At 38.4% G+C, this 19,393-nt stretch overlaps 10 protein-coding genes and 1 non-coding gene across 11 annotated transcripts; 6 read left to right on the top strand and 5 right to left on the bottom strand.

Moving 5' to 3' along the window:
• Positions 1–153: 153 nt before the first annotated feature.
• On the top strand, positions 154–1,772 carry SPOG_02066 (RNA-binding protein Nop12). The gene is made up of 3 exons (XM_013167170.1): positions 154–393; positions 437–868; positions 913–1,772. The coding sequence occupies exons 1-3, from the start codon at positions 292–294 to the stop codon at positions 1,663–1,665; spliced, it is 1,287 nt and encodes a 428-aa protein (XP_013022624.1). The 5' UTR covers positions 154–291; the 3' UTR covers positions 1,666–1,772.
• A 171-nt stretch (positions 1,773–1,943) lies between these two features.
• Positions 1,944–2,620, top strand: SPOG_02065 (uncharacterized protein; the record flags this gene model as incomplete). The annotated part of the gene is made up of 2 exons (XM_013167169.1): positions 1,944–2,127; positions 2,175–2,620. 2 exons carry the CDS (start codon positions 1,944–1,946, stop codon positions 2,618–2,620), a joined length of 630 nt encoding a protein of 209 aa, XP_013022623.1.
• Positions 2,621–2,963: 343 nt separating this feature from the next.
• On the top strand, positions 2,964–4,158 carry SPOG_02064 (chorismate mutase). Its single transcript, XM_013167168.1, has 3 exons — positions 2,964–3,057; positions 3,112–3,872; positions 3,931–4,158. The coding sequence occupies exons 2-3, from the start codon at positions 3,180–3,182 to the stop codon at positions 3,994–3,996; spliced, it is 759 nt and encodes a 252-aa protein (XP_013022622.1). The 5' UTR covers positions 2,964–3,057; positions 3,112–3,179; the 3' UTR covers positions 3,997–4,158.
• Positions 4,095–5,598, bottom strand: SPOG_02063 (DUF962 family protein). Its single transcript, XM_013167167.1, has 5 exons — positions 5,392–5,598; positions 5,283–5,349; positions 4,656–5,240; positions 4,461–4,606; positions 4,095–4,413 (listed from the first exon to the last, which is right to left on the bottom strand). Exons 1-5 carry the CDS (start codon positions 5,398–5,400, stop codon positions 4,147–4,149), a joined length of 1,074 nt encoding a protein of 357 aa, XP_013022621.1. The 5' UTR covers positions 5,401–5,598; the 3' UTR covers positions 4,095–4,146.
• A 34-nt stretch (positions 5,599–5,632) lies between these two features.
• SPOG_02062 (cytoskeletal protein binding protein Sla1 family) lies at positions 5,633–9,806 on the bottom strand. Its single transcript, XM_013167166.1, has 2 exons — positions 9,506–9,806; positions 5,633–9,358 (listed from the first exon to the last, which is right to left on the bottom strand). The coding sequence occupies exons 1-2, from the start codon at positions 9,737–9,739 to the stop codon at positions 5,831–5,833; spliced, it is 3,762 nt and encodes a 1,253-aa protein (XP_013022620.1). The 5' UTR covers positions 9,740–9,806; the 3' UTR covers positions 5,633–5,830.
• A 505-nt stretch (positions 9,807–10,311) lies between these two features.
• Positions 10,312–10,383, bottom strand: SPOG_16193. The gene has a single exon. It is a non-coding gene; the product is annotated as a tRNA-Ala (tRNA).
• A 584-nt stretch (positions 10,384–10,967) lies between these two features.
• SPOG_02061 (40S ribosomal protein S5) lies at positions 10,968–11,919 on the top strand. Its single transcript, XM_013167165.1, has 2 exons — positions 10,968–11,141; positions 11,291–11,919. The coding sequence occupies exons 1-2, from the start codon at positions 11,032–11,034 to the stop codon at positions 11,790–11,792; spliced, it is 612 nt and encodes a 203-aa protein (XP_013022619.1). The 5' UTR covers positions 10,968–11,031; the 3' UTR covers positions 11,793–11,919.
• An 11-nt stretch (positions 11,920–11,930) lies between these two features.
• SPOG_02060 (2-oxoadipate and 2-oxoglutarate transporter) lies at positions 11,931–13,766 on the bottom strand. Its single transcript, XM_013167164.1, has 2 exons — positions 13,505–13,766; positions 11,931–13,217 (listed from the first exon to the last, which is right to left on the bottom strand). The coding sequence occupies exons 1-2, from the start codon at positions 13,568–13,570 to the stop codon at positions 12,402–12,404; spliced, it is 882 nt and encodes a 293-aa protein (XP_013022618.1). The 5' UTR covers positions 13,571–13,766; the 3' UTR covers positions 11,931–12,401.
• Positions 13,767–13,960: 194 nt separating this feature from the next.
• On the bottom strand, positions 13,961–15,808 carry SPOG_02059 (MFS transporter). The gene has a single exon (XM_013167163.1). It carries the CDS (start codon positions 15,660–15,662, stop codon positions 14,169–14,171), a length of 1,494 nt encoding a protein of 497 aa, XP_013022617.1. The 5' UTR covers positions 15,663–15,808; the 3' UTR covers positions 13,961–14,168.
• Positions 15,809–16,364: 556 nt separating this feature from the next.
• Positions 16,365–17,954, top strand: SPOG_02058 (tubulin specific chaperone cofactor C). Its single transcript, XM_013167162.1, has 3 exons — positions 16,365–16,653; positions 16,714–17,279; positions 17,353–17,954. Exons 1-3 carry the CDS (start codon positions 16,623–16,625, stop codon positions 17,518–17,520), a joined length of 765 nt encoding a protein of 254 aa, XP_013022616.1. The 5' UTR covers positions 16,365–16,622; the 3' UTR covers positions 17,521–17,954.
• Positions 17,955–17,988: 34 nt separating this feature from the next.
• SPOG_02057 (heavy metal ion homeostasis protein) lies at positions 17,989–19,361 on the top strand. Its single transcript, XM_013167161.1, has 3 exons — positions 17,989–18,160; positions 18,219–18,566; positions 18,682–19,361. The coding sequence occupies exons 1-3, from the start codon at positions 18,143–18,145 to the stop codon at positions 19,153–19,155; spliced, it is 840 nt and encodes a 279-aa protein (XP_013022615.1). The 5' UTR covers positions 17,989–18,142; the 3' UTR covers positions 19,156–19,361.
• The last annotated feature ends 32 nt before the right edge of the window (positions 19,362–19,393 follow it).

Raw genomic sequence — 19,393 nt, 5'->3', positions numbered from 1 at the left:
GTTTTATCTATTCATACATGGTTTCTCAGAAGTGCGTCAGAGAACTCATCTATATTATTTTGTAATTATTTTCATTCAATAGTTTCTATTTAATTTAGGAATGTCAAAAAAAAATGTTTCAAAACAATTGCCATGTTGTCCTACCATAGCAACCACCTTCCTCTAACACACCTAAATTTTCTAACTGCTATTTTCGAATATTTTTCAGGAAGCATAATCATTACTGATTATTGAACGAAACAACTTGTTTATTGAGTTTAAAGCACATTTTAAACTAAACTTTCTCCGAAAATGGGTGAAGACTCATCAAATGGCGCATCTGTTAATTTTGCAGAAAAGATCAGTAGTACAGCGAAGATAGATTCCTCTTTGGACAACTTATTTAAGCAATCTGTAAGGTAACTTTATATTTTATTCTAGCTAACTAACTTCAAAGAAACCAATTTCGCGTCCTGCCATAAAAGAGCCTACTAAAATAACATTACCAAGTACGAATGAAAATGCGGATGAAAACATTGAAGAGGGAGTCAACATTGAAGCCGAAAAAAAGGTTTCAAAAGAAAAGAAAAAACAATCTAAAAAGAAAAAGTCTGGTTTGGACGGTGACAACCTTGAGGCGGATTACTTTGATAAATTAAGAGAAGAGGAAGCAGTCGAAAAGGACACTGGTAGTGAGGAAGAAAAGAAAAGTCCTAAAGATGAAAAGGAAGAGGAAAAATCCGAAAATGATAAACAAAAGTCAGAACAGGAGAAACTGGAACAGAGAGCTTTAAAACATCAACAAGATGTAAAAATTCAACAAGAGCTTCAAAAGTCTGAAAAAACTATTTTTGTAAATAATTTACCTTCCAAGGTTGTTTTAGACAAGGTATGGAACATATTTTAAATATACTTGCTTCTAACCAAAAATAGCATGAATACAAAGCCTTCTCTAAGCACTTTCGTCGTTTTGGGGCTATCAATTCGATCAGGTTTCGTAGTTTGGCCTTTTCTGAATTTTTGCCCCGAAAAGTTGCTTTCCTTGAAAAGAAACTTCATGCTGAACGTGATACAGTTAATGCTTACATCGTTTATGATGAAGCTTCATCTGCTAGAAATGCGTTGTCATTGAATGCCACCGTTTTTATGGACCGTCATCTTCGCGTGGATAGCGTTAGTCATCCTATGGCTAGGGATGTGAAACGCTGTATCTTCGTCGGTAATTTGGCTTTTGAAGCTGAGGAAGAGCCATTATGGCGTTACTTCGGACAGAGTGGTGAAATTGAATATGTGCGCATTGTTCGAGATCCCAAGACGAATTTGGGTAAAGGATTTGCCTATATTCAATTCAAGGAACCCCTTTCAGTCGAAAAGGCTCTTTTATTGAATGAAAAACAGATGCCAGAGGGAAGAACCTTACGTGTTTCAAGGGCGAAAGTTATTAAAGCCAATGCTCCTGCTTCAACTGCAAAACCCAATAACCAAAAGGGTCGTACTCTACAAGGTAGAGCCCGTAAATTGATGGGCAAAGCAGGAAATGCTTTGGTCAAAGAAAATTTGTCGTTAGAAGGTCATCATGCTAAACCAGGTGAAAATCCTCTAGTAAAGAAGAAGAAGCCTAGCAAAAAGCGTAAGGAACGTGCTGATCAATGGAAACAAAATAAGTCCAAAAAGGTCAAGAATTAAAATCGGACATCTCAGTGAAAATCAACTTCGCTAATATGGGTTAATAAAGGTTTTTTGTGATTTAGGTTCTTTATATGCAACTTGATATATATATAATAATAATTAAAATCTCTTTGGGAGTCATTCTTGTGATTAATGAATTATAAACGTGCTTGGCATGGAGTATATTTGTTTACATTGTAAAGGACTGGCGTTTGTTGATGTTAGCTCCTTTGCGAATTCTCAATGGTTATTGCTTGTTAAACACGCTAACATAATTGACAAAGTGTGTAGAGAAAATGCAAATCTTGGGGTTTATTATTGCATTACTGACCTTACAAATACAAGAAAAACCGTTTGTTTCCTGCTCGATAATAAAACGCACAGTCAACGCTCCTGAGTCAATTGTCTTACAGACACTCCACACCAGATATTGGTCATTTAAGGCTCATGTTCCTGTCAACTATGATCCCGATTCTAAGGGTGAGAGACGATAAACATTCTAGGCCGCAAACTAACATACCATATAGGCTTCATGGTGCATTGTGATGGTAACAATCTATACATGGGAGAGTCTCCAGGAACACGTTTACTGCGGGTCGAGTATAAAGACGATCTAACATTGCATACGAAGGATCGTAAAGCTTTGGTGTATCACCCAGAAAATCCTCTTGCTTTAAAGCACGAAGCTGGTTCCCCATTTATTATTGAAATGGTAGAAGAAAGAAGGGAACCAGAAAGTCCTTATTTGCTATTCTATTCTAAATCTCACCATTTTACAACCTGTAAAGAAAACGGAAGATGGATTATTTACTCCGGAGACTTGGACATCCCTTCACTCGATTGTCTTCCCATAGAGCTTGTCGGAATCCGCTATAAAGGATGGCGAACACATGATAAAAAGCCTTTTGCTCTTAAAGACCCTGGGGAGGACGGCTTGGATACTCCTTGGAATGACCAATTGATTCCTATGTGAGCCTCAACTTTCGATAATACTCTCAATATGAAATACCATGAAAGTAAAACAGAAAGAAGATTGACAATAACCTTCGTAGTACTTGTACTTCAACGATGTGGGCTTGATTTTCAAGAACTGTGAGAGAGCATGGATGTAAGATATCCCACTTGGAGTTGAGAACAGAGTATTTTTCAGAAAAAAAAATTAGTAAATCAAATATATTGCCACGGTAAAAGCCTGTAAGCTTCATTGAAATCTGTATCAATTTTGCTTTTGAACAGGCACATTGATTTTTTCAAAAGTTGAAAGTAAAATATAACTTCAGTCGTAATTTATATCACATCAACTAATGTAAGCATTAGCATTCTGTCATTTTGATATTCGTAGTTTTCTTGGCAACATCTTGACATCTTAGAATCACAGGTTATAAACTTAAGGAAGTTCTATCGTTACAAGTAAGTTCTTAAAAAACATATAATTCGATACTGATCTTTAAATGATTGAAGTAGTCCTTGTTTCTTTCCTTTAGACTGGTTAGATTTTACTACTTGCTACAGAACAAAGACATCTGTGTGAAATGAGTTTTGTGAATGAAAAACTGAAGCTTGAAAATATTCGTTCAGCGTTAATTCGTCAGGAGGATACTATAGTCTTTGATTTTTTGGAACGTGCTCAGTTTCCTGTAAATGAGAAAGTTTACAAGAAAGGAAGTGAAGGCTGCTTAAACTTGCAGCATACCGATAAGAGCTTCTTAGAATATCTTTTACACGAGGAAGAGAAGCTTTACTCGCTCGTAAGACGTTATGCTAGTCCTGAAGAATACCCTTTTACATCGGATTTGCCAGAACCTATTCTACCTGATTTCAAGAAACCTTTTCCATTACATAAAAACGAGGTGAATGTTAATAATGAAATCTTTAACTATTATGTGAAGGAAATTTTGCCCAAAATCTGCACCAAAGGCAATGACTCTGACAATTTTGGCAGCACAGCAGTTTGTGATATTCGATGCCTTCAGTCTCTATCCAGAAGAATTCACTATGGCAAATTTGTTGCAGAAGCAAAATTTTTGACAAACCCAGAAAAATACAAGAAATTGATTGAAGCTCGTGACTCAGAAGGAATTGTGAACGAGATCGTAGATCCCGTACAGGAAGGACGGGTGTTGAAACGCCTTCACTATAAGGCACTCACTTATGGTCGTGATTCTGCGGACCCTAGCAAGCCAACTGATAAAATTAATGCTGATACGGTTGTTTCCATCTATAAGGTATGCATGCTTTCAACAGTCTCTTATGTTTTAACTTGTCTTACTAACTACTATGCAGGAGTACGTGATTCCTATGACTAAAAAGGTAGAAGTAGATTACTTACTTAATCGTCTAAAGGACTAGACGGTGTTCTTGTAATGATAGATATCTTACACAATAAATCCTATATGAGGCCTTTAAGTTATAGAGAAATGAATATAAATATCCAATTTTATTAAAAACGGATGCAAAATAAATCCTTTTTGGGGGATTTTTAAATAATCATTACTTGTTTTATTTTAGGAAGTCATTATATATCTTCATCTCCGCGCCTGCGCGATGCAGGCCACACTTTTCGTAAAATTTTACATTAGTGTCGGAACAATCAAGAATTACCTTGTAGCAATTCACCTTGAAAGCCAGTTTCGTAAGGGCTTGAATCAGAAGCTTGCCAATAGAGCGTTTCTGAAACTCAGGATGGACGACAACGTCTTCGATATGTCCGCAATTTCCATTACCACGTATAAACTTTCTTTCCACAAAAAGTGTAGCTGTTCCAACCTAGAAAAGTCAGTAGATATTCATCAAATGCCAAACGCTCTGCTTACTACTTTATGGCTTTCTTTGTCTTCGACAACTATAGTATAATAAGTGTCTGGGAAATTTTGTTTTAAATCCATAAAACGCTTTTGATAAGAAGCCAAAGTTGGGTGAACGGTACTTGCTACCAAGACATCGAGTAGATCCAGATACTCTACAAAGAAAAGGTAAGTTTATGAATATAAACAAAACAAGTTGCTCACCTGTATTAATATCACTAAGATATAGAGGGCGGACCGTAATATCTGTGCGCCCATTCAAAACTTCTGTTGCGGGATCTTTCAGCAGAAACTCATCAAACAAACACTCCGATTTAACTGTCTTTCTAGATCCTTCAATCTCTTCTTTCTGTTGAATCCTAGAAGCAACACGAATGTTCTTAGTAACGGCAGGATGATACCCAAAAACAGGACTCGTTTCCAGAAATGCGAACAAGGGTGCAAAGAAAATAGACTGGAATAAATTATCAAGAAGAGCAGGCCTCTTTTTCTCAAAAACACCATGGCCGATAAATTGTAAAATCCAACTTACAATATGTAATAGGATAGCAGTTGTATTGACTGTTGATTGAGACCAATTTCGAAATAACAATTTTGGCAACGATATTGAGAATATATAGAGAACTGGAGCATAAAGCAAGCCATCTACAAAATCAACGGACAGATAGAAGCCTTGGTATATGATACCAACTAAAACAGCCAAGTTCACATGGAAAGGAGAATTGACCAACGTTACATTGAAATTGGAGAGTAAAGTTAAAGCTGAGCACAAAAGTAATGGAATACACACTTTAGCGTTAGAACTGATGTTTCAACAAAACCATGATATACCTTGGTGGATTCTAACATTGACGAGATTGGAATGATATGCTGCATAAAACCTATAGCTTCTACTAAACTTTGGACATTATTAGCTATTTCCATAGATTGAAATGCTTACCATCGACATTATTATTGAGAGGTTTGAACACCTTGCTTGGTAAGTAGTAGGTAAAGATGATTCACATAGTGGATTAGAGCATCTGAATTTCAAAAGATGTAACACTTAGATCATAAACAATAGGTTGATCCTTACTTCCTATATTTGTTATGAACGTTAAATACCATTGACGATTGGCGGTTGAAACACTAGAAACAGGATTGAGACTATAGACAGAACAAAACTACTAAAAATTAATAAAGGCAGCAAAAAAACATCTCATATTTTATTTGACAAAGTTTTAGCTTTCAAAGGACGTATTTATAAGGAACTAAGACTAACTACATAAATATACTAGGTAAAATCTTTTCTTGCAAAAACAAAAAGAAAAAACTGAAAAGAATAAGTCATTATGTACGATAACTGAGGTTAATGATAATATTTTCATCAAAAAAGAGCATCAAAATCCAAATGGATTATCTGGCGTAGCTTGAGTTATACTCGCCTTTCTGGCATTCGGATTTCCATTGTGGTCTATTCCAGAAAAAGAAGGTTGATAGTAATCAGAAGGCTGCTGCATATTTTCATAGCCTGCAGGCATGTATAAACCAGGATTTGATACTGGATCATTGGACGTCTCATTAGGCATACCCCCATAAGGTTGACCATATCCATATCCAGAACCATATGCATCCATACCGTTGTTATCGTATCCATAAGCCATTTGTTGTGAAGGATCATAGTAGTTTTGCATATAAGGTTGTTGCATTCCCATTTGGCCTTGCATATCTGCTCCATAAAAACCTTGTTGATCCATAGGTGCATACATACTTTGTTGGTCATATGCAAACGAAGTGGGCGCAACATTATAATACATCGACTGGTCATTAAAATTAGGTTGCATATTATACCCGTAACTTGGTTGCATAGGAGCAGGAGTGAAAGGTTGCTGATATCCAGTGAACTGATTCTGTAAACCGGTTGGTTGAGATGCTATATCTGTCCTCTGACCTTGCATACCAGACATAAAGTCATGTTGCTGACCAGTATTTTGAGGCATTACAGATCTATACTGCTGAGGTGTAACCCCGGTTGTTTGGTATTGCATTCCCGTTGGCTGCATCGCAACACCTGTCGTCTGACTATTCATACCGGTTGGTTGATACGACATCCCAGTGGGCTGAGCAGGAAAGCCAGTTAGTTGAGCCTTAATGGCAGTAGGCTGAGAAGCTATGAAATCCATTGGTTGTTGATGTCCAGTTGGCTGCATAGATAATGGTGACATGTGAGCTTGATAACCAGTAGGCTGACTGGGTAAAGCACTGACAGGTGGTTGAAAACCTGTTGGTTGTACGTACAGAGGTGATTGAAAAGGGTCTGAGTAGGCAGGGGGAGCAGAAGTGAAATAGGCATTTTGGATAGTAATGCCAGTAGGCTGAGGTGCTATAGCTCCTTGAGATGATTTTTCATTCTCTTCAGCCTTCTTGTTTGAAACATCTGTAGCGGACACCGATGAAGCACGTGGAGCAGGCTCAGGTGCCTTTACTTTTTCGGACAAGTCTAATTTTTGCATATCAGATTCAAGTTCGGTCTTGTGTTGGGGAGCTGAAGACGATCGAATAGTAGGTTCTTCAATAGGTTTATTTGACCAAGCATCATCCTCAAATTGTTGATTCACAGGAGCAGCAGGCTTGCTAGTCGGAACCTTGGAGGGTACAGGCTGTGGTATTTGCACTTCAGGAGTAGCTGGAGTAGAAGGAGCTTCCGTTTTTACTTCAGCAGGTTTTAATACAGCAGGACTAGAAGGCACTCCATTCATTTCATTTACATGCTTCATGACACGAATCACATCGCCTTCTTTGAGACCTAAAGTTCGTAACGTTTCAGGCGTTAAAGAGGGAATGCACGTTTCATCCAAATGTTCATTGTTGAAATTACGGGTATAGCGGTTACAGACAGTGAAATCAACACCGCAACGTAGAAAGAAGTCAAACCAATCATATGTAATTTTAGGTCTCTCTTGAATAACATCAATTTTATCTTTAGCTTCGGTGGTAGTAGGAGGAGCTAGAGCTGGTCTGCTTTGGGGACGAGCGGGCTGAGATGGAGGGATATCCTCATCATTTTCATTCACTGGTTTACTACGGGGCTCCTTATGTGTTTCTTTGCGGCGTTCAGAGCGAGAATAAACTTTCTTGCCAGTCATAAGCTCCACAAAATCAAGGTCTTTGTATGACATTTTCGTACTTGGTACAGAGATCTTAACGCCGTTGGACTTGTGTAAGTGAATTTTATCATCACTAAAACCTAAAAATTCAGCATCAACCTTGAAAGCGCCGGTTCTATCTGTCCAAGTACGAAGCTTTGTATCATCGGGCTTAATGACAGAGTGACTACGAGATCTTCTGCGAGCTTCTTTCTTTTCATGCTTTGGTTCCTCTTTGGGTTCATGTCGAGAAGATTTCCTCGACAAACCACCATTGGACGGTTTGGAAGCAGATCTTTCATGCGATGTAGAATCAGGCTTGATGAAACTGGCTGGAACCACACCCTCTTTTCCATTCAGACGACATTTCCACCAATCACTACTAGCAGTATCATTTACGATGACAACTCGATCATTTGCACTAACAGTCAACTCGTCAGGGGCTTCGGCCTCAAATCCATAGACAACAGTACCCATCTTATCGGTAGTTGAAGGAGCAGCCGATGATCCTTCATCAGCAGGTGATCTACCACTGTTGTATACAGTGGAAGCTTCATAGAAACCGGTTCTTCCACCACGGGTACCAGATGTTTCGGAAGCCTCGTTCAACTTGTACAAGGCGGAATCAGAAGGCAAGTTAGGCATAGGCTTGCCACTAGCTTCGGCGATTTCACGAAGGCCGGCTGCTCTAGCAGATCCAGCTACATCACCTAAAGCACGAATGATGCTATCAGCATTACCATTGCTATTAGCATGCAAATGTAAGGAGGAAATTCCGTCCTCTCGTTTATATTCGATAAAGACATGCTTTCGTTCAGCAGAGTAATTTATAAGGTCAGTGACGGAAAAAACTTCCGCCGACTCCATGCTCTTTGTGAAAGTAAGTACAACAGATTTGTTATTGATAGCGAGGATCCCGACGCGCTTCTTTTTCTTGCCAACAACTTCACGAACTTCCCATTTCCTAAAAGCTGGATCATCAAAGGAAACGTTGTCGTCCATGTTGCTTTCCTCCTGAGATCCGCCTGCACGAAGTTTAATGTGTCGACCAGGATCTCCATAAGCGTCTGAAGGAGAAGTAGGAGAGGAAGGCATGTTGGTGTAATCCTTCGATCTGCTTGGAGTAGCAGTGGCAGTAGTAGTGCTTACGCTAGGTCTGGGAGGTTGTACGGGAGGTAAAGGGGGTGGAGGAGGGGAAGAAATAGACTTTGCAGCAGTAGGCTCGGCGGGAGCAGGGGGAGGAGGGGGCGGCGGTAAAGTTTCGGTCCGCGGAAGAGTATATGTAGGAGGAACCTCTTGCTCTCTGCTAGAAGAATAATAGTCATCAGGTTCATCGGCGTCCGATAAATCTTCTTCTTCAACAGGAGGCGGGTGAGGTGGTGGAGATGTGTAATCTTGAGGTAAAGGAGGAACAGGAGGAGGAGGAGGAGAAGAAACGGATACAGAAGGTTGAGGATGAGGAATTGGTGGTGGTGATGATGGTTGCATTTGCTGTTGAGGAAGGGGAGATTGCTGAGAACGAGCAGGTTGTGGTTCATGCTCCACAGAAGGAGGAAGCGGTGGTGGAGCAGGGGCACTTGGCATTGCTGTAGAAGCTGATGCATCCAAAGGTTCAAGATAGTTTCTTGGGGCAAGTCCATATTGTTGTTTATATCTTGTCAAAACCCAATCTTCATCAGTGCTTCCATAAGCATCCAACGCCTCGTCAGCTGGAAATGAGACCTCATCTATTGATTGCTTTTCATAACCATACAGACTTTTCATCCTTGCTGAAGGCTCATCCTGAAAGCTGGTTAGCATTTTGTTTCATTTTTGAAGACTTTGTATGCTTTTCCATTAATGAACTAGTTTGCTAAACACAAATCACATCACAAAAGAAAAGACAAATAGAATAACATAAAAAGAGTCGCATTCGAATCAAATACATACTTCAGCAATATAGTTAGAAGGAACGATGCCAATTTCTTCATCCTTGTCGGAACTATTAACATTTCGCTTGACTAGATACCAATCATCCTCTCCTTTCTGCAAAAGACAAAGTATTTCGTCTTCCACAATTGATAATTCTCGTTCTGTTTCTGGAATATGTTCATTTGGATCGATTGGTTCCGGTTCATAACTGTACAAAACCTTGTAGATACCTATGATTGGTAAATTTGCCATTATGACAAATCGAGAGGTTGTACAGCTTTAATTGAAAGAACGACTAAATCTTGGTGGAAAATATACGTCGGCGTTGACTTTGGTTGATGACCTTTAGCCAAGTGATCAATTACCTAAGGGCTCGTTAACTCTCTGAAAAAGGTTTTACGTAATAGATAACTCCACGGGTATGTTTTCTTAAACAAAATTAAACAGAATAAACGCACTGCGTCAATAAATAAAGGAAAATAAAAAAACATATAAATAAACATTCGCAGCAATTTTTTATTCGTAAGAGAATTCAAGAAGCATCGATAAACCCATGGTTTTCATGCTTTTTCTTTGTTCTTTTTTTTTTTTTTTTTTTTTTTTTAGTGTTGCTTGGATAGTTTTAAGCTCAGGAAAAAAATTGAATCAATTACTAAGAGAAAGTGAAGTGTATCACGGAGTATTCCTCAATCCAGACTGTAAGCAGATGGCTTTCTGAACATTATCGCAAAAAAGAAAGATTACAGTGACGGAAATGAACACGTTTACGATTATCTACTTGCCATAAACAAAAAATCATACTGAGTGATATAAAAAAAATTAATTGGACACACTGGGGATTGAACCCAGGCCAACTCGCATGCAAAGCGAGCATGCTACCACTGCATCATATGCCCGCAGTTAACTGCTGAGGTTCAATAAATTATATATTGCCTGTATTACGGTTTTTGTTATTTGTCCAATCCATAAAGCTTCGCTGTTTTATGGTTACAGTTGATGTTTACAAACAGAATGTAAAGTTGTTCATTGGAAAGCTTCAACGATGCTGTAGAGTGCTAGTGTAAATGATCCCAGATAGTACGCATTTTCGAAGTACAGATACAAATGGCCGACCTAAGTAGAGAAGAGAATCGAAAATCTGATTCTGTATGGACTCCCATATCTTTTCATCTACTTTACTTTAGTTAAATTTTTCCTTTTTTCTTTCCTGTAAGCTCAATAAGACTCTACCTATCTATAATGAATGTACATTTGGTCCTGTCTAGAACGCGCAACTTCTTCGAGTTTTTCGAATGGTTCTTTCAATAAACAGTCTTAAGAATAATCAATTTAAGGAATTGTTACTCGGCAATGAATACAACAGACAATACCGTTTGCTTCAATAAATCCACAGCATATGTTTACTAACAAAGTAGAACGCGTCGTTATCTTCAATTCGGGCTGCCAGTCCACTCCCCTCAACCCTACCCTAAAGGTTAAACTGAACCGTCACACACAACAGGCTGGAACTTTACCACTGTTCTTTTGCTTGAAACAATACAGCAATGGCGGCTTCCATCATTCCCAAAGATGTTTCCTTAGACGAAACAGGACACATCAAGTTGTTCAACAAGTTCCCTTTCGAGGGTGTTGAAGTCAAGGATATTTCCTTGGTGTAAGTGATTTTTTTTCGAGGGAGAGAATGGCTTTGTGAAAAATGGTTCCTTGGACTATTTCGCCTTTTTCCGTTGATTCCTATTCAATAATAACTTAATTTCCCTTGCTGTGTTAATAAAAGAAATCCTAAACTAATACTTAATTTAGTGATTATATTACTGTTGGTAATGGACAACCCCTTCCTCACACTGCTGGCCGTTTCCAAAGTAAGCGCTTCCGTAAGGCTCGTTGCTTCATCGTCGAGCGTTTGGCCAACAGCTTGATGATGAACGGCCGTAACAACGGTAAGAAGCTTTTGTCTACTCGCATTGTCAAGCATGCTTTTGAGATCATCGCTCTTTTGACCGACCAAAATCCTCTTCAAATTTTGGTTGATGCTGTTGCCGCTTGTGGCCCTCGTGAAGACTCTACCCGTATTGGTAGTGCTGGTACTGTTCGCCGTCAAGCCGTTGATGTTTCTCCTCTCCGTCGTGTCAACCAAGCCATCGCTTTGATCACCGTTGGCGCTCGTGAGGCTGCTTTCCGTAACGTCAAGTCTATTTCTGAGTGCTTGGCTGAAGAAATCATCAATGCTGCCAAGGGTTCTTCCAACTCTTATGCTATCAAGAAGAAGGATGAACTCGAGCGTGTTGCCAAGAGCAACCGTTAAAAAACACATACGTTGTGGTATGGAGGATCATTGTTTAGTCATAATACAGTTTTTGCTTGGTAATTTATGGTTGAGTGTTCGTAGCGCAATGGAAACTATCCACTGGTTTAAATAAGCCTCTACCCTCTAAGGGAACAGTAGCATGTAAGAAGTAGAAAACGCAAAATCAGTTTTCATATTCATTTCTGTAGTTGTCTATAAACAAGATTGTAGAATGTTTTCATAACTAAGTCGTTTTTTCATTCAATATTATTTGCTCAAGAAAGGAAAGCATTGCTTTTGAGAGAACACCCATCGCTATGAGACGAAGGTAAAGCCTCAAATGAATGAAACAAAACTGTATGCTTCGTGAATCTAATCTATAAGTCATGAGAATTCGCATTGGCTTTAAAAACGAGCTTCAGGTAAGTATTACGAAAACTATGCTCCCTAAATTAAAAAAACGAAGTATACAGAGGGCCCAAAAATTAAATTTTGAGAGATACATGAGGGGATGAAGAGAGAGATGAACTAAAAGAAAAATACTACTAGAAGTAGAAACAGATTGCTTCAAAACCACCAGTAATAAAATAGATGCAAGGACTAGGACAATAACCCCTTCCCAGCATTTTAAGCCATATACTTTTGGTAAACACCGACGACCGAGTTAAAAACGACCAAAAGGATACCACCGCCAGGGCCTAAACGGAGTACTTTGGGGACAAAGCCCTTGTAAAGAGCAGTAAAGCCTTCCTCCTTAGCAATAGTAAAGAGAGCAGGATAAGCCCAATTGTACTTGGGGATTTGACCGGCGATACGAGGAGCAGTCTGTACACGGGATTTGACGACATCAAAAGGGGTACTTAGCAAAGTACCGAAGATGCCACCAATAGTACCGGCGATAAGATTATTGCACATTTCACCAGCTCTATTCGTAGCAGGTTGAAGAGAATTGCGGACTTTTTGGATAAGGCCAAAGTAGCCAGCGTTCCAAACAACATGACGCCACATGGTTGCCTCAAAGCCGTTGTAAAGGGCCAAAACACCTTCGTGCTTGATCACCTTCGATAAGCAATCAAAAGTTCCATTGTATTTGGAAGCATTGTTGACGTCCTGAAGACGGATTTTCATCAACTCAAAGGGGACGACGACAAAGGATTCCGTAAATCCAGCACATGAGCCAGTAAGAAGGGAAAGGCTAGGTGTGGACTTCTTTTGTCCAAATACCTTGCGCCAAAATTTTCCATACGCCTCATTGGAAGCAAATTTTAGAGCACGTTTGGGGGCCTCCATCATAACAGGAGGAAGGATACCTCGGTAAAGACGACTAGCTCCTTCCTTCTGAACGATCTTCTTTAAGCAGTCGAAGGTTCCGGTGTATTCAGATTTTCCGACAGCCAACTGCATACGTGTCTTTACCACATCCAAAGGATACAAAGAGAGCACCTAGCAAGTTAGAGCAAACTCCATGAATACAACAGAAACACAGTAGAGAGTAAATACAGCCCAAAAGCACTTTAATAGTGTACTAACAAATACATGATAGTCGAAAAGATTTGTAACCCAAAGTTTTCGTGCAAAGATTTCTTTTTTTTTTTTTAATTCTGTTGACCTCTATAAACCACCCATCCATAAAAATTCAGATCCTGTTTGCAATTCCACTAATGTTGCTATTGTCTTTAAGCAGTATTACACTACCTGCTTGTCTTTCTGTTTTCAACACAACTACATACCTCGGAAATACCAGCAACAGCGCCAGCAGTAAAAGTCACATGAAATGGAATATCGTCAGCTGGCATTTTGAATGTTGGATGTATGCACCTGTCGAGATCAGATGTCCAAGTGTTTGGAAGAAGCTAAGTTGTAGAACTCGAGAGATCTGATCAAGGATTCAAATTGATAAAGCCCCGTATTTACCCGTAATTTGCCTTAAGAAGACTGATAAGCGCCGATGACCTTTGTCTCTTTAAAAAAGCCAAAAAAATTTTCTGCCTCGTAGAGCAACATGTTACTTTAAGGGTGTAAACAAACCTATCCGAATGTACGTGATTGAAGAATACTTGGGAATTCTTGCAAGTGCGAAACTGGTAGAGGTAAGTTATATTGACGAATAAATTTAGAAATACTTTAAAAAATGACAGATTGAAAACAAGAACTCATTTTCATTTACAAACAATACGAAACATAATCTCCGTACGAAAATGAATTAAGAGTTCTAGTGAAACTGATGCAAGCTATCGAACAGCTATGTTATTTCATAAACAAAAGATCGAAAAATAAAGGATTATAAGAAAAAGGCTAAGGTATAGAAGCATAGCGGTCCAAAAAAAAGAAGAAAGAAAAAAGAGTTCCATTGTCCTTTGATTGAAAAAAGAAAAGAACAGAGTATTGGAATCTTCAAGTTGTTTTTTCTTTGATCGAATTCCAAAGACACAATAACTCAATAAACACAAGCACGGCAAGACCTAAATTCATTGCAATAAAACCGATTGTGGTTATATTGTAAATGGCACCTCCAGTGATAGCGCCTACTGTATCAGCCAAAGAGACACCAACCTGGACAACGATGCTCACCAAAATTTGAAACTTGGGATGAAGCTGCTTCGAAGAAAGAGAGACTAACGGAGCAGAGCCGACACTAAAACCAAAGGACATCACAGAGTAAAGGAGAAAGTATGGCTGAACAGGAATTTTATGCACGGCATCCAAAATCAAATGCAAGACAAGGGCTATAATTCCGATCAAAACACCAAGTAACATGATTTGACGGTCTTCGAGCCATTTGGACAAGAAGGTACTCAACAGAATAAAAGGTGCTATAACGAGGGAGGAAAGCGCTAAGAAATTGCCTGTTTGAAAAGCATTATAATTGTATAACCTACCCGCGTAAATAGGAATACTTGTCTGGTATCCCATGATGGTAAAGTAACAAACGAAAGCGGTCAAAAACAGGAATGAAACAAAAATTTTTTGAATTAACGACAGACGAACCGTTTGTTCTCCACTTGTTCCTTCTCTGTGTGTTACAGATCTGTTATTCTCTGGGAGGATCTCAATAAAGAAACTTTTCAAAAACACCATGTACACTCCCCATGCGATTAACATAAACCAGGAGCCAGCAGTGTATTCATTCCAGTAGGGGCTGTGAATGTTTCGAGACGCTTTGGCCAAGGTACCTCCTATAAACGCACCCGACATGAAACCCAAAGTTTGAGCAAGGATATTCAAGGTTGAGAGAAAGGTAGATTTATTTCTTCCGACAAATTCCTTGTCGCTCAAGTACTTTTTGTGGTATAAAAACATCGTAAACCCGATACCATTAAACATACGTCCTATCAAAATTAAATATATCCAATGAGCCCGATATGCTAAGCTGTATAGCAAATGTCCAATAATGTGCGCAAAGCAAGATGTAAACATGGGTCGAAAATAGAGCGTGTACCCGTTTGCGGATTTTGGATTTGCGAAACGAAGCATTGGGTACATTAATACTAAAGAGACAAGAGTTGGAATACCAATGACAAGACCGGAAAATGCATCCGTTCCACCCAAGTATTGCGTATAGGCGGCTGAAATCGGCAGGGCTGTTGTTGCAGACATTTCTGACATAAGGTTGTTGATCAATATGAGAGCAATGGAGCGCTTTGGAGGATACTTATCTGGGTCTTCTTCAGGATAATATGGTCCAGTTTGTGTTGTTGTTATCTCATCTTCATCTTCAATTTGCGTTTGCTTTTGCTTACTTGGTAGGGTATGCAATTCTATGTTTTCAGTAAAAGGTTCCTCATTCCCAGCTCGGTTTAACATAGAGTCCCTTCTCAATGGCCGCGATTCAGGAACATGCCGACGATGGCTCAGCATGACCCCTTCATTGAATTCCGAATCTTCCATTCCTTCCTGTTTTCAGAATTACCAGTTACTTGCTCAAATATTCCCTTAAATAAGATAAAAATCAAAAAAGTCTACTTTAAGTTTACCCTACTCTTATGTCTCCAGTGCCCTGCTTTAAGTGAAAAAAAAAAAAAAAAAAAAAAAAATGACAGAGTAAGAAGTAGGAGTTTTACATTCGAAAGATTGATTTTTCACATTGATCAGATACTTCGAAGCGACACTTTAATCAGGATAAGCATTAGGGTGTGTCGCTCAAATAAGGGCTGAAAGTAAAATAAAAAAGAATGTAAACAAACGATTTAATAGAAGGAACAATTTGCTAATTTACTACATTTTAATTCTTTCATTACTATATTCCTGTTTGCAAATACTTTGCAAACACTTTTACGCCGCTATCAAGAGGTTCAATCATAACGAATCTCTTAATAGAAGAAACGATCAGCGCGAGGTATGAAGGTGAACAGGAAAACCTATCACTCCCTCTTACGAAGTTAAGCGATCTCTTTCTGCTACAAGCTTACTCTTGGTTCTATAAGGTCAATAGCTTTAGCCCAAGGCGCTAGTAAATCAAGAATAGAAAATGCACACCATGCATACTTACGTACCATACATTTTTTATATCTAAGTATATATACTAGAAAAGTAGAATAGAAAGAACTTTCTTTAAGGATTCTTGAAAACAAATAAGCGATCATTCAATAATTCGTACATCGTCCGTCTCGTATATAACGATCGTGAATCCCACTAATTATAAACAGCACCAGTTAACATAGCCCTTTTGACGAAACTATTGAAACCCTTTGTATATCATTTATTCATTTATTATTATTATTTTTCTTTTTTTATTCCTTCCTGATTCCCTCTGGGAATGATTACAATTAAGCCGCCAATTGTCGTAAACGAATTTCATCTTTTGTTTGTGGAATTATATTGAATATTTTGCTGTTTTTACTATATAGAATGGAAGAACAACTTATCCTTTTGCGGAAAGGTAAAGCGTATACCAAAAAAACAACAAACTTCGTCGAATACTAACTATGGAATGAACTAGAGTTTTTGCAAAGACTCTATAAGAATAAGCCAGCAAAGGATGCTAGTCGGGAAGAAATAGCTAGATGGCTCGAGAATCGATCCCAAGAGGTCTCAAAAATGACTGACATCGTCAATGAAGGCAAAGAGCAGTTAGCACCCTACGATAGAATGAAGTATATGGAACAACTTTCGGACTTGATCGTTCGATTACATGAAACACGGTCTGAAATTTTTCCTCGTCCTCCTTTTCGTTTTCATCGATCCTACCAACTGCAGCAGCAAGCAAAACCAGTAGCCAACAGGCAAAAACGCGAAGATGTCAAGGTCAAACGGTTTGAGAATGAAACTCTTTTTTTGTCAAATTTGTCAAACGAAACTCTAGATAATAGTCTCTTCGATCACCAAGAAGAACGGCCGATCAAATTAATTATAAGAGATTTACAAGGGTGCAATGTGTATATTCCTAACTGTTCTGCGGTTCATATTGATAGCTCAAAAGACTGTTCCTTTCACTTTGGCAATATTCGAGGATCCCTCCATATTTCCCAGTTAAAAAGCTCTCAAATATGTGCCTCTTGCCATCAGGTAAGGTCTCTTTCTTCTATGATTTTTCAAATTTCCCTTTGTTCCCTTCTGTTGTATTTACTGACGAAATCAGTTTCGCTTACACGAATCCAATCACCTCTCCATTCAACTGCATTGCCAAACTTCACCTGTTTTAGAAGGATGCAGCAACATTATTTTTGAGAACCCTAGTGTGCATCCAATTTTGGATTTTTCTTGGGCGAGGCCGGATGCCTCGCCCAATTTTAAAGTAAAAGCATAGCTTTTACTACAAGCAGCTATGAGCTTCCTTAAGAATTGAATTCTAGTACTCGCTGCACTCTCCTCTCCTTATTTAGGAAGCTAATGTTGCTACCAAGCTATCGAAAAGAACAAAATCTCATACGCTTTATAATTCCATCCGTTACTTCCACTCATATTCTACTCGATTAAATATTTACTGTCGTTTATCGAAGACTTTCTTTTGTGGACTTCGAAGTACTGTAGAAACTGAATCGAAAAGACGATCATTCAACAAAAACCAATCTTTTCTGAGCCATTTCTTTCTTTTACTACCTTTATATATAAGTAAAAAACGAAATCTCATGTCTTGGCCTTTTAATGTTTTCGTTATTTATAATAAGAGTAAATAAACAAAAATGGCTTTCAAGTAACAAGTAACCTTCTCGTATTTTTTTACGCATATAACCTTTTTACTATTATATAGCATCAGAAAGAACATACGTTACCTAAGCAATTACCAAATTATTTCAAAAGTTAATTCCAACATTTCCTTAACCATTTCAGAAGCTTTCAGTTAATACCAGAAAGAATTGCTGTATACCTATACATATATTGAAGATTGCATCGTAATTGTGTGCCAAAATTGATATTTTTAGGCTTCTATGACAAACGAATCACAGGTATTTGAATTGTAGCTTTTGTTGAAGTATTCATTACTAATTGACTGTTTCCATATAGCCAGACCAAGAAACTCTTGAAATAAATTCATCTCAACATGCTTCTGCCGATAGAAATGTTCTTTCTGCGGCTTTTCACCCGCCAGAGGATGATGATGTTGAAACCGATGAAAGAGCTCCTTTATACCAAAATACACGGCAGTCTATGGATACGGAACCAGATACCATTGATTCAGTGAACCATCCGTCAGCTGAAAATGCACCTTCAGCTGATCAATCCCGCCATTCACCACAAGCTGCTTCAAGCTCAACATCTCGTCAACCCAGAACCCACTATGTAGACAGTGTCTTTTCCAACCTTTCTGCAAAACCAAGTGCACAACCTGAGAAAGAGAATGAAGAACCTCCTGTAAGTCAACAAACCCTAGCTTTCCGCAGACAGTTTTCTTTTCATGTTCATGATATATATTATCAGTATAAAATTTGTCATGAAACTAGATGAATGATTACTAACTTTTTTCTAGACATATGAAGAAGTTGCAGCTGATATCGCGCCTCCGTATTGGGATACCACAATGATAATTCCCAACTTTGGTACTAACGAAATTTACATTGATGGAATGACGGTCGGTTCACCAATTGCTTTTTTTTGGAGTGCTCTAGTATCTTTTTTGTTTCCCTTCGTGGGCTTTCTCGTCACTTACGTTTTGTCTGCAACCCATTCGGGTCGCTATGGATCGCAGGTTGGTTTGAGCATGACCCTCTTACAACGAGGATATAATATGGTTGTTGAAAGTGGAATGCTTCAAAATGATGATAACGATAATTCCTATGATTTTGATGAATTACCGCACCAAAAATTTATAGGTTGTATTCTTTTAATCACAGGTTGGTGTTTATTTTTAATTGATACTATTAATTTTATTCGAGTCCGCCGGACGAAGAATGCTATTCAACAAACAAATCCAGAGAATCTGGCTGCTGAAGCCATTGTTTAATGTTTACCGCATTTATTCGCAAATCCTTTACGCATTTATCGTTTTGCATCATCTTTTTTTTTTTCTTCCTATTCCATCCTATATCCTATTTAACTTTAAATTGTTTCTCTGTTCTTGAGGCCATTTTCAATGGTCTTTTATTTACGACTTTACCAATGCCAATATTTGAAATGGGTAACTATAGAATTGTTTAATTTGTTATGTACTATATAATGATTTCTTTTTTTTTTTTTTTTTT

The sequence above is a fragment of the Schizosaccharomyces cryophilus genome (assembly GCF_000004155.1).
Source record: "Schizosaccharomyces cryophilus OY26 unplaced genomic scaffold supercont4.2, whole genome shotgun sequence".
NCBI classification, from domain to species: Eukaryota; Fungi; Ascomycota; class Schizosaccharomycetes; order Schizosaccharomycetales; family Schizosaccharomycetaceae; genus Schizosaccharomyces; species Schizosaccharomyces cryophilus.
Note: the sequence above shows the minus strand (reverse complement) of the source record. Positions and strands in the feature narration are given on the sequence as shown.

What these genes read in the sequence shown, in the direction of transcription:
- SPOG_02063 (XM_013167167.1), bottom strand. An exon ending in TCTTAGTGATATTAATACAG is followed by an intron (nt 4,607 to 4,655) that starts GTGAGCAACTTG and finishes TTTTCTTTGTAG; the next exon opens with AGTATCTGGATCTACTCGAT. An exon ending in ACAAAGAAAGCCATAAAGTA is followed by an intron (nt 4,414 to 4,460) that starts GTAAGCAGAGCG and finishes TGACTTTTCTAG; the next exon opens with GTTGGAACAGCTACACTTTT.
- SPOG_02062 (XM_013167166.1), bottom strand. Translation starts at nt 9,739, where the DNA reads ATGGCAAATTTACCAATCATAGGTATCTACAAGGTTTTGTACAGTTAT. An exon ending in CTTCTAACTATATTGCTGAA is followed by an intron (nt 9,359 to 9,505) that starts GTATGTATTTGA and finishes ACCAGCTTTCAG; the next exon opens with GATGAGCCTTCAGCAAGGAT.
- SPOG_02066 (XM_013167170.1), top strand. Translation starts at nt 292, where the DNA reads ATGGGTGAAGACTCATCAAATGGCGCATCTGTTAATTTTGCAGAAAAG. An exon ending in ACAACTTATTTAAGCAATCT is followed by an intron (nt 394 to 436) that starts GTAAGGTAACTT and finishes CTAACTTCAAAG; the next exon opens with AAACCAATTTCGCGTCCTGC. An exon ending in CCAAGGTTGTTTTAGACAAG is followed by an intron (nt 869 to 912) that starts GTATGGAACATA and finishes AACCAAAAATAG; the next exon opens with CATGAATACAAAGCCTTCTC.
- SPOG_02058 (XM_013167162.1), top strand. Translation starts at nt 16,623, where the DNA reads ATGGAAGAACAACTTATCCTTTTGCGGAAAG. An exon ending in ACTTATCCTTTTGCGGAAAG is followed by an intron (nt 16,654 to 16,713) that starts GTAAAGCGTATA and finishes GGAATGAACTAG; the next exon opens with AGTTTTTGCAAAGACTCTAT. An exon ending in TATGTGCCTCTTGCCATCAG is followed by an intron (nt 17,280 to 17,352) that starts GTAAGGTCTCTT and finishes TGACGAAATCAG; the next exon opens with TTTCGCTTACACGAATCCAA.
- SPOG_02060 (XM_013167164.1), bottom strand. Translation starts at nt 13,570, where the DNA reads ATGCCAGCTGACGATATTCCATTTCATGTGACTTTTACTGCTGGCGCT. An exon ending in CTGTTGCTGGTATTTCCGAG is followed by an intron (nt 13,218 to 13,504) that starts GTATGTAGTTGT and finishes CTAACTTGCTAG; the next exon opens with GTGCTCTCTTTGTATCCTTT.
- SPOG_02059 (XM_013167163.1), bottom strand. Translation starts at nt 15,662, where the DNA reads ATGGAAGATTCGGAATTCAATGAAGGGGTCATGCTGAGCCATCGTCGG.
- SPOG_02064 (XM_013167168.1), top strand. Translation starts at nt 3,180, where the DNA reads ATGAGTTTTGTGAATGAAAAACTGAAGCTTGAAAATATTCGTTCAGCG. An exon ending in CGGTTGTTTCCATCTATAAG is followed by an intron (nt 3,873 to 3,930) that starts GTATGCATGCTT and finishes ACTACTATGCAG; the next exon opens with GAGTACGTGATTCCTATGAC.
- SPOG_02061 (XM_013167165.1), top strand. Translation starts at nt 11,032, where the DNA reads ATGGCGGCTTCCATCATTCCCAAAGATGTTTCCTTAGACGAAACAGGA. An exon ending in GTCAAGGATATTTCCTTGGT is followed by an intron (nt 11,142 to 11,290) that starts GTAAGTGATTTT and finishes TACTTAATTTAG; the next exon opens with TGATTATATTACTGTTGGTA.
- SPOG_02057 (XM_013167161.1), top strand. An exon ending in AAGAGAATGAAGAACCTCCT is followed by an intron (nt 18,567 to 18,681) that starts GTAAGTCAACAA and finishes ACTTTTTTCTAG; the next exon opens with ACATATGAAGAAGTTGCAGC.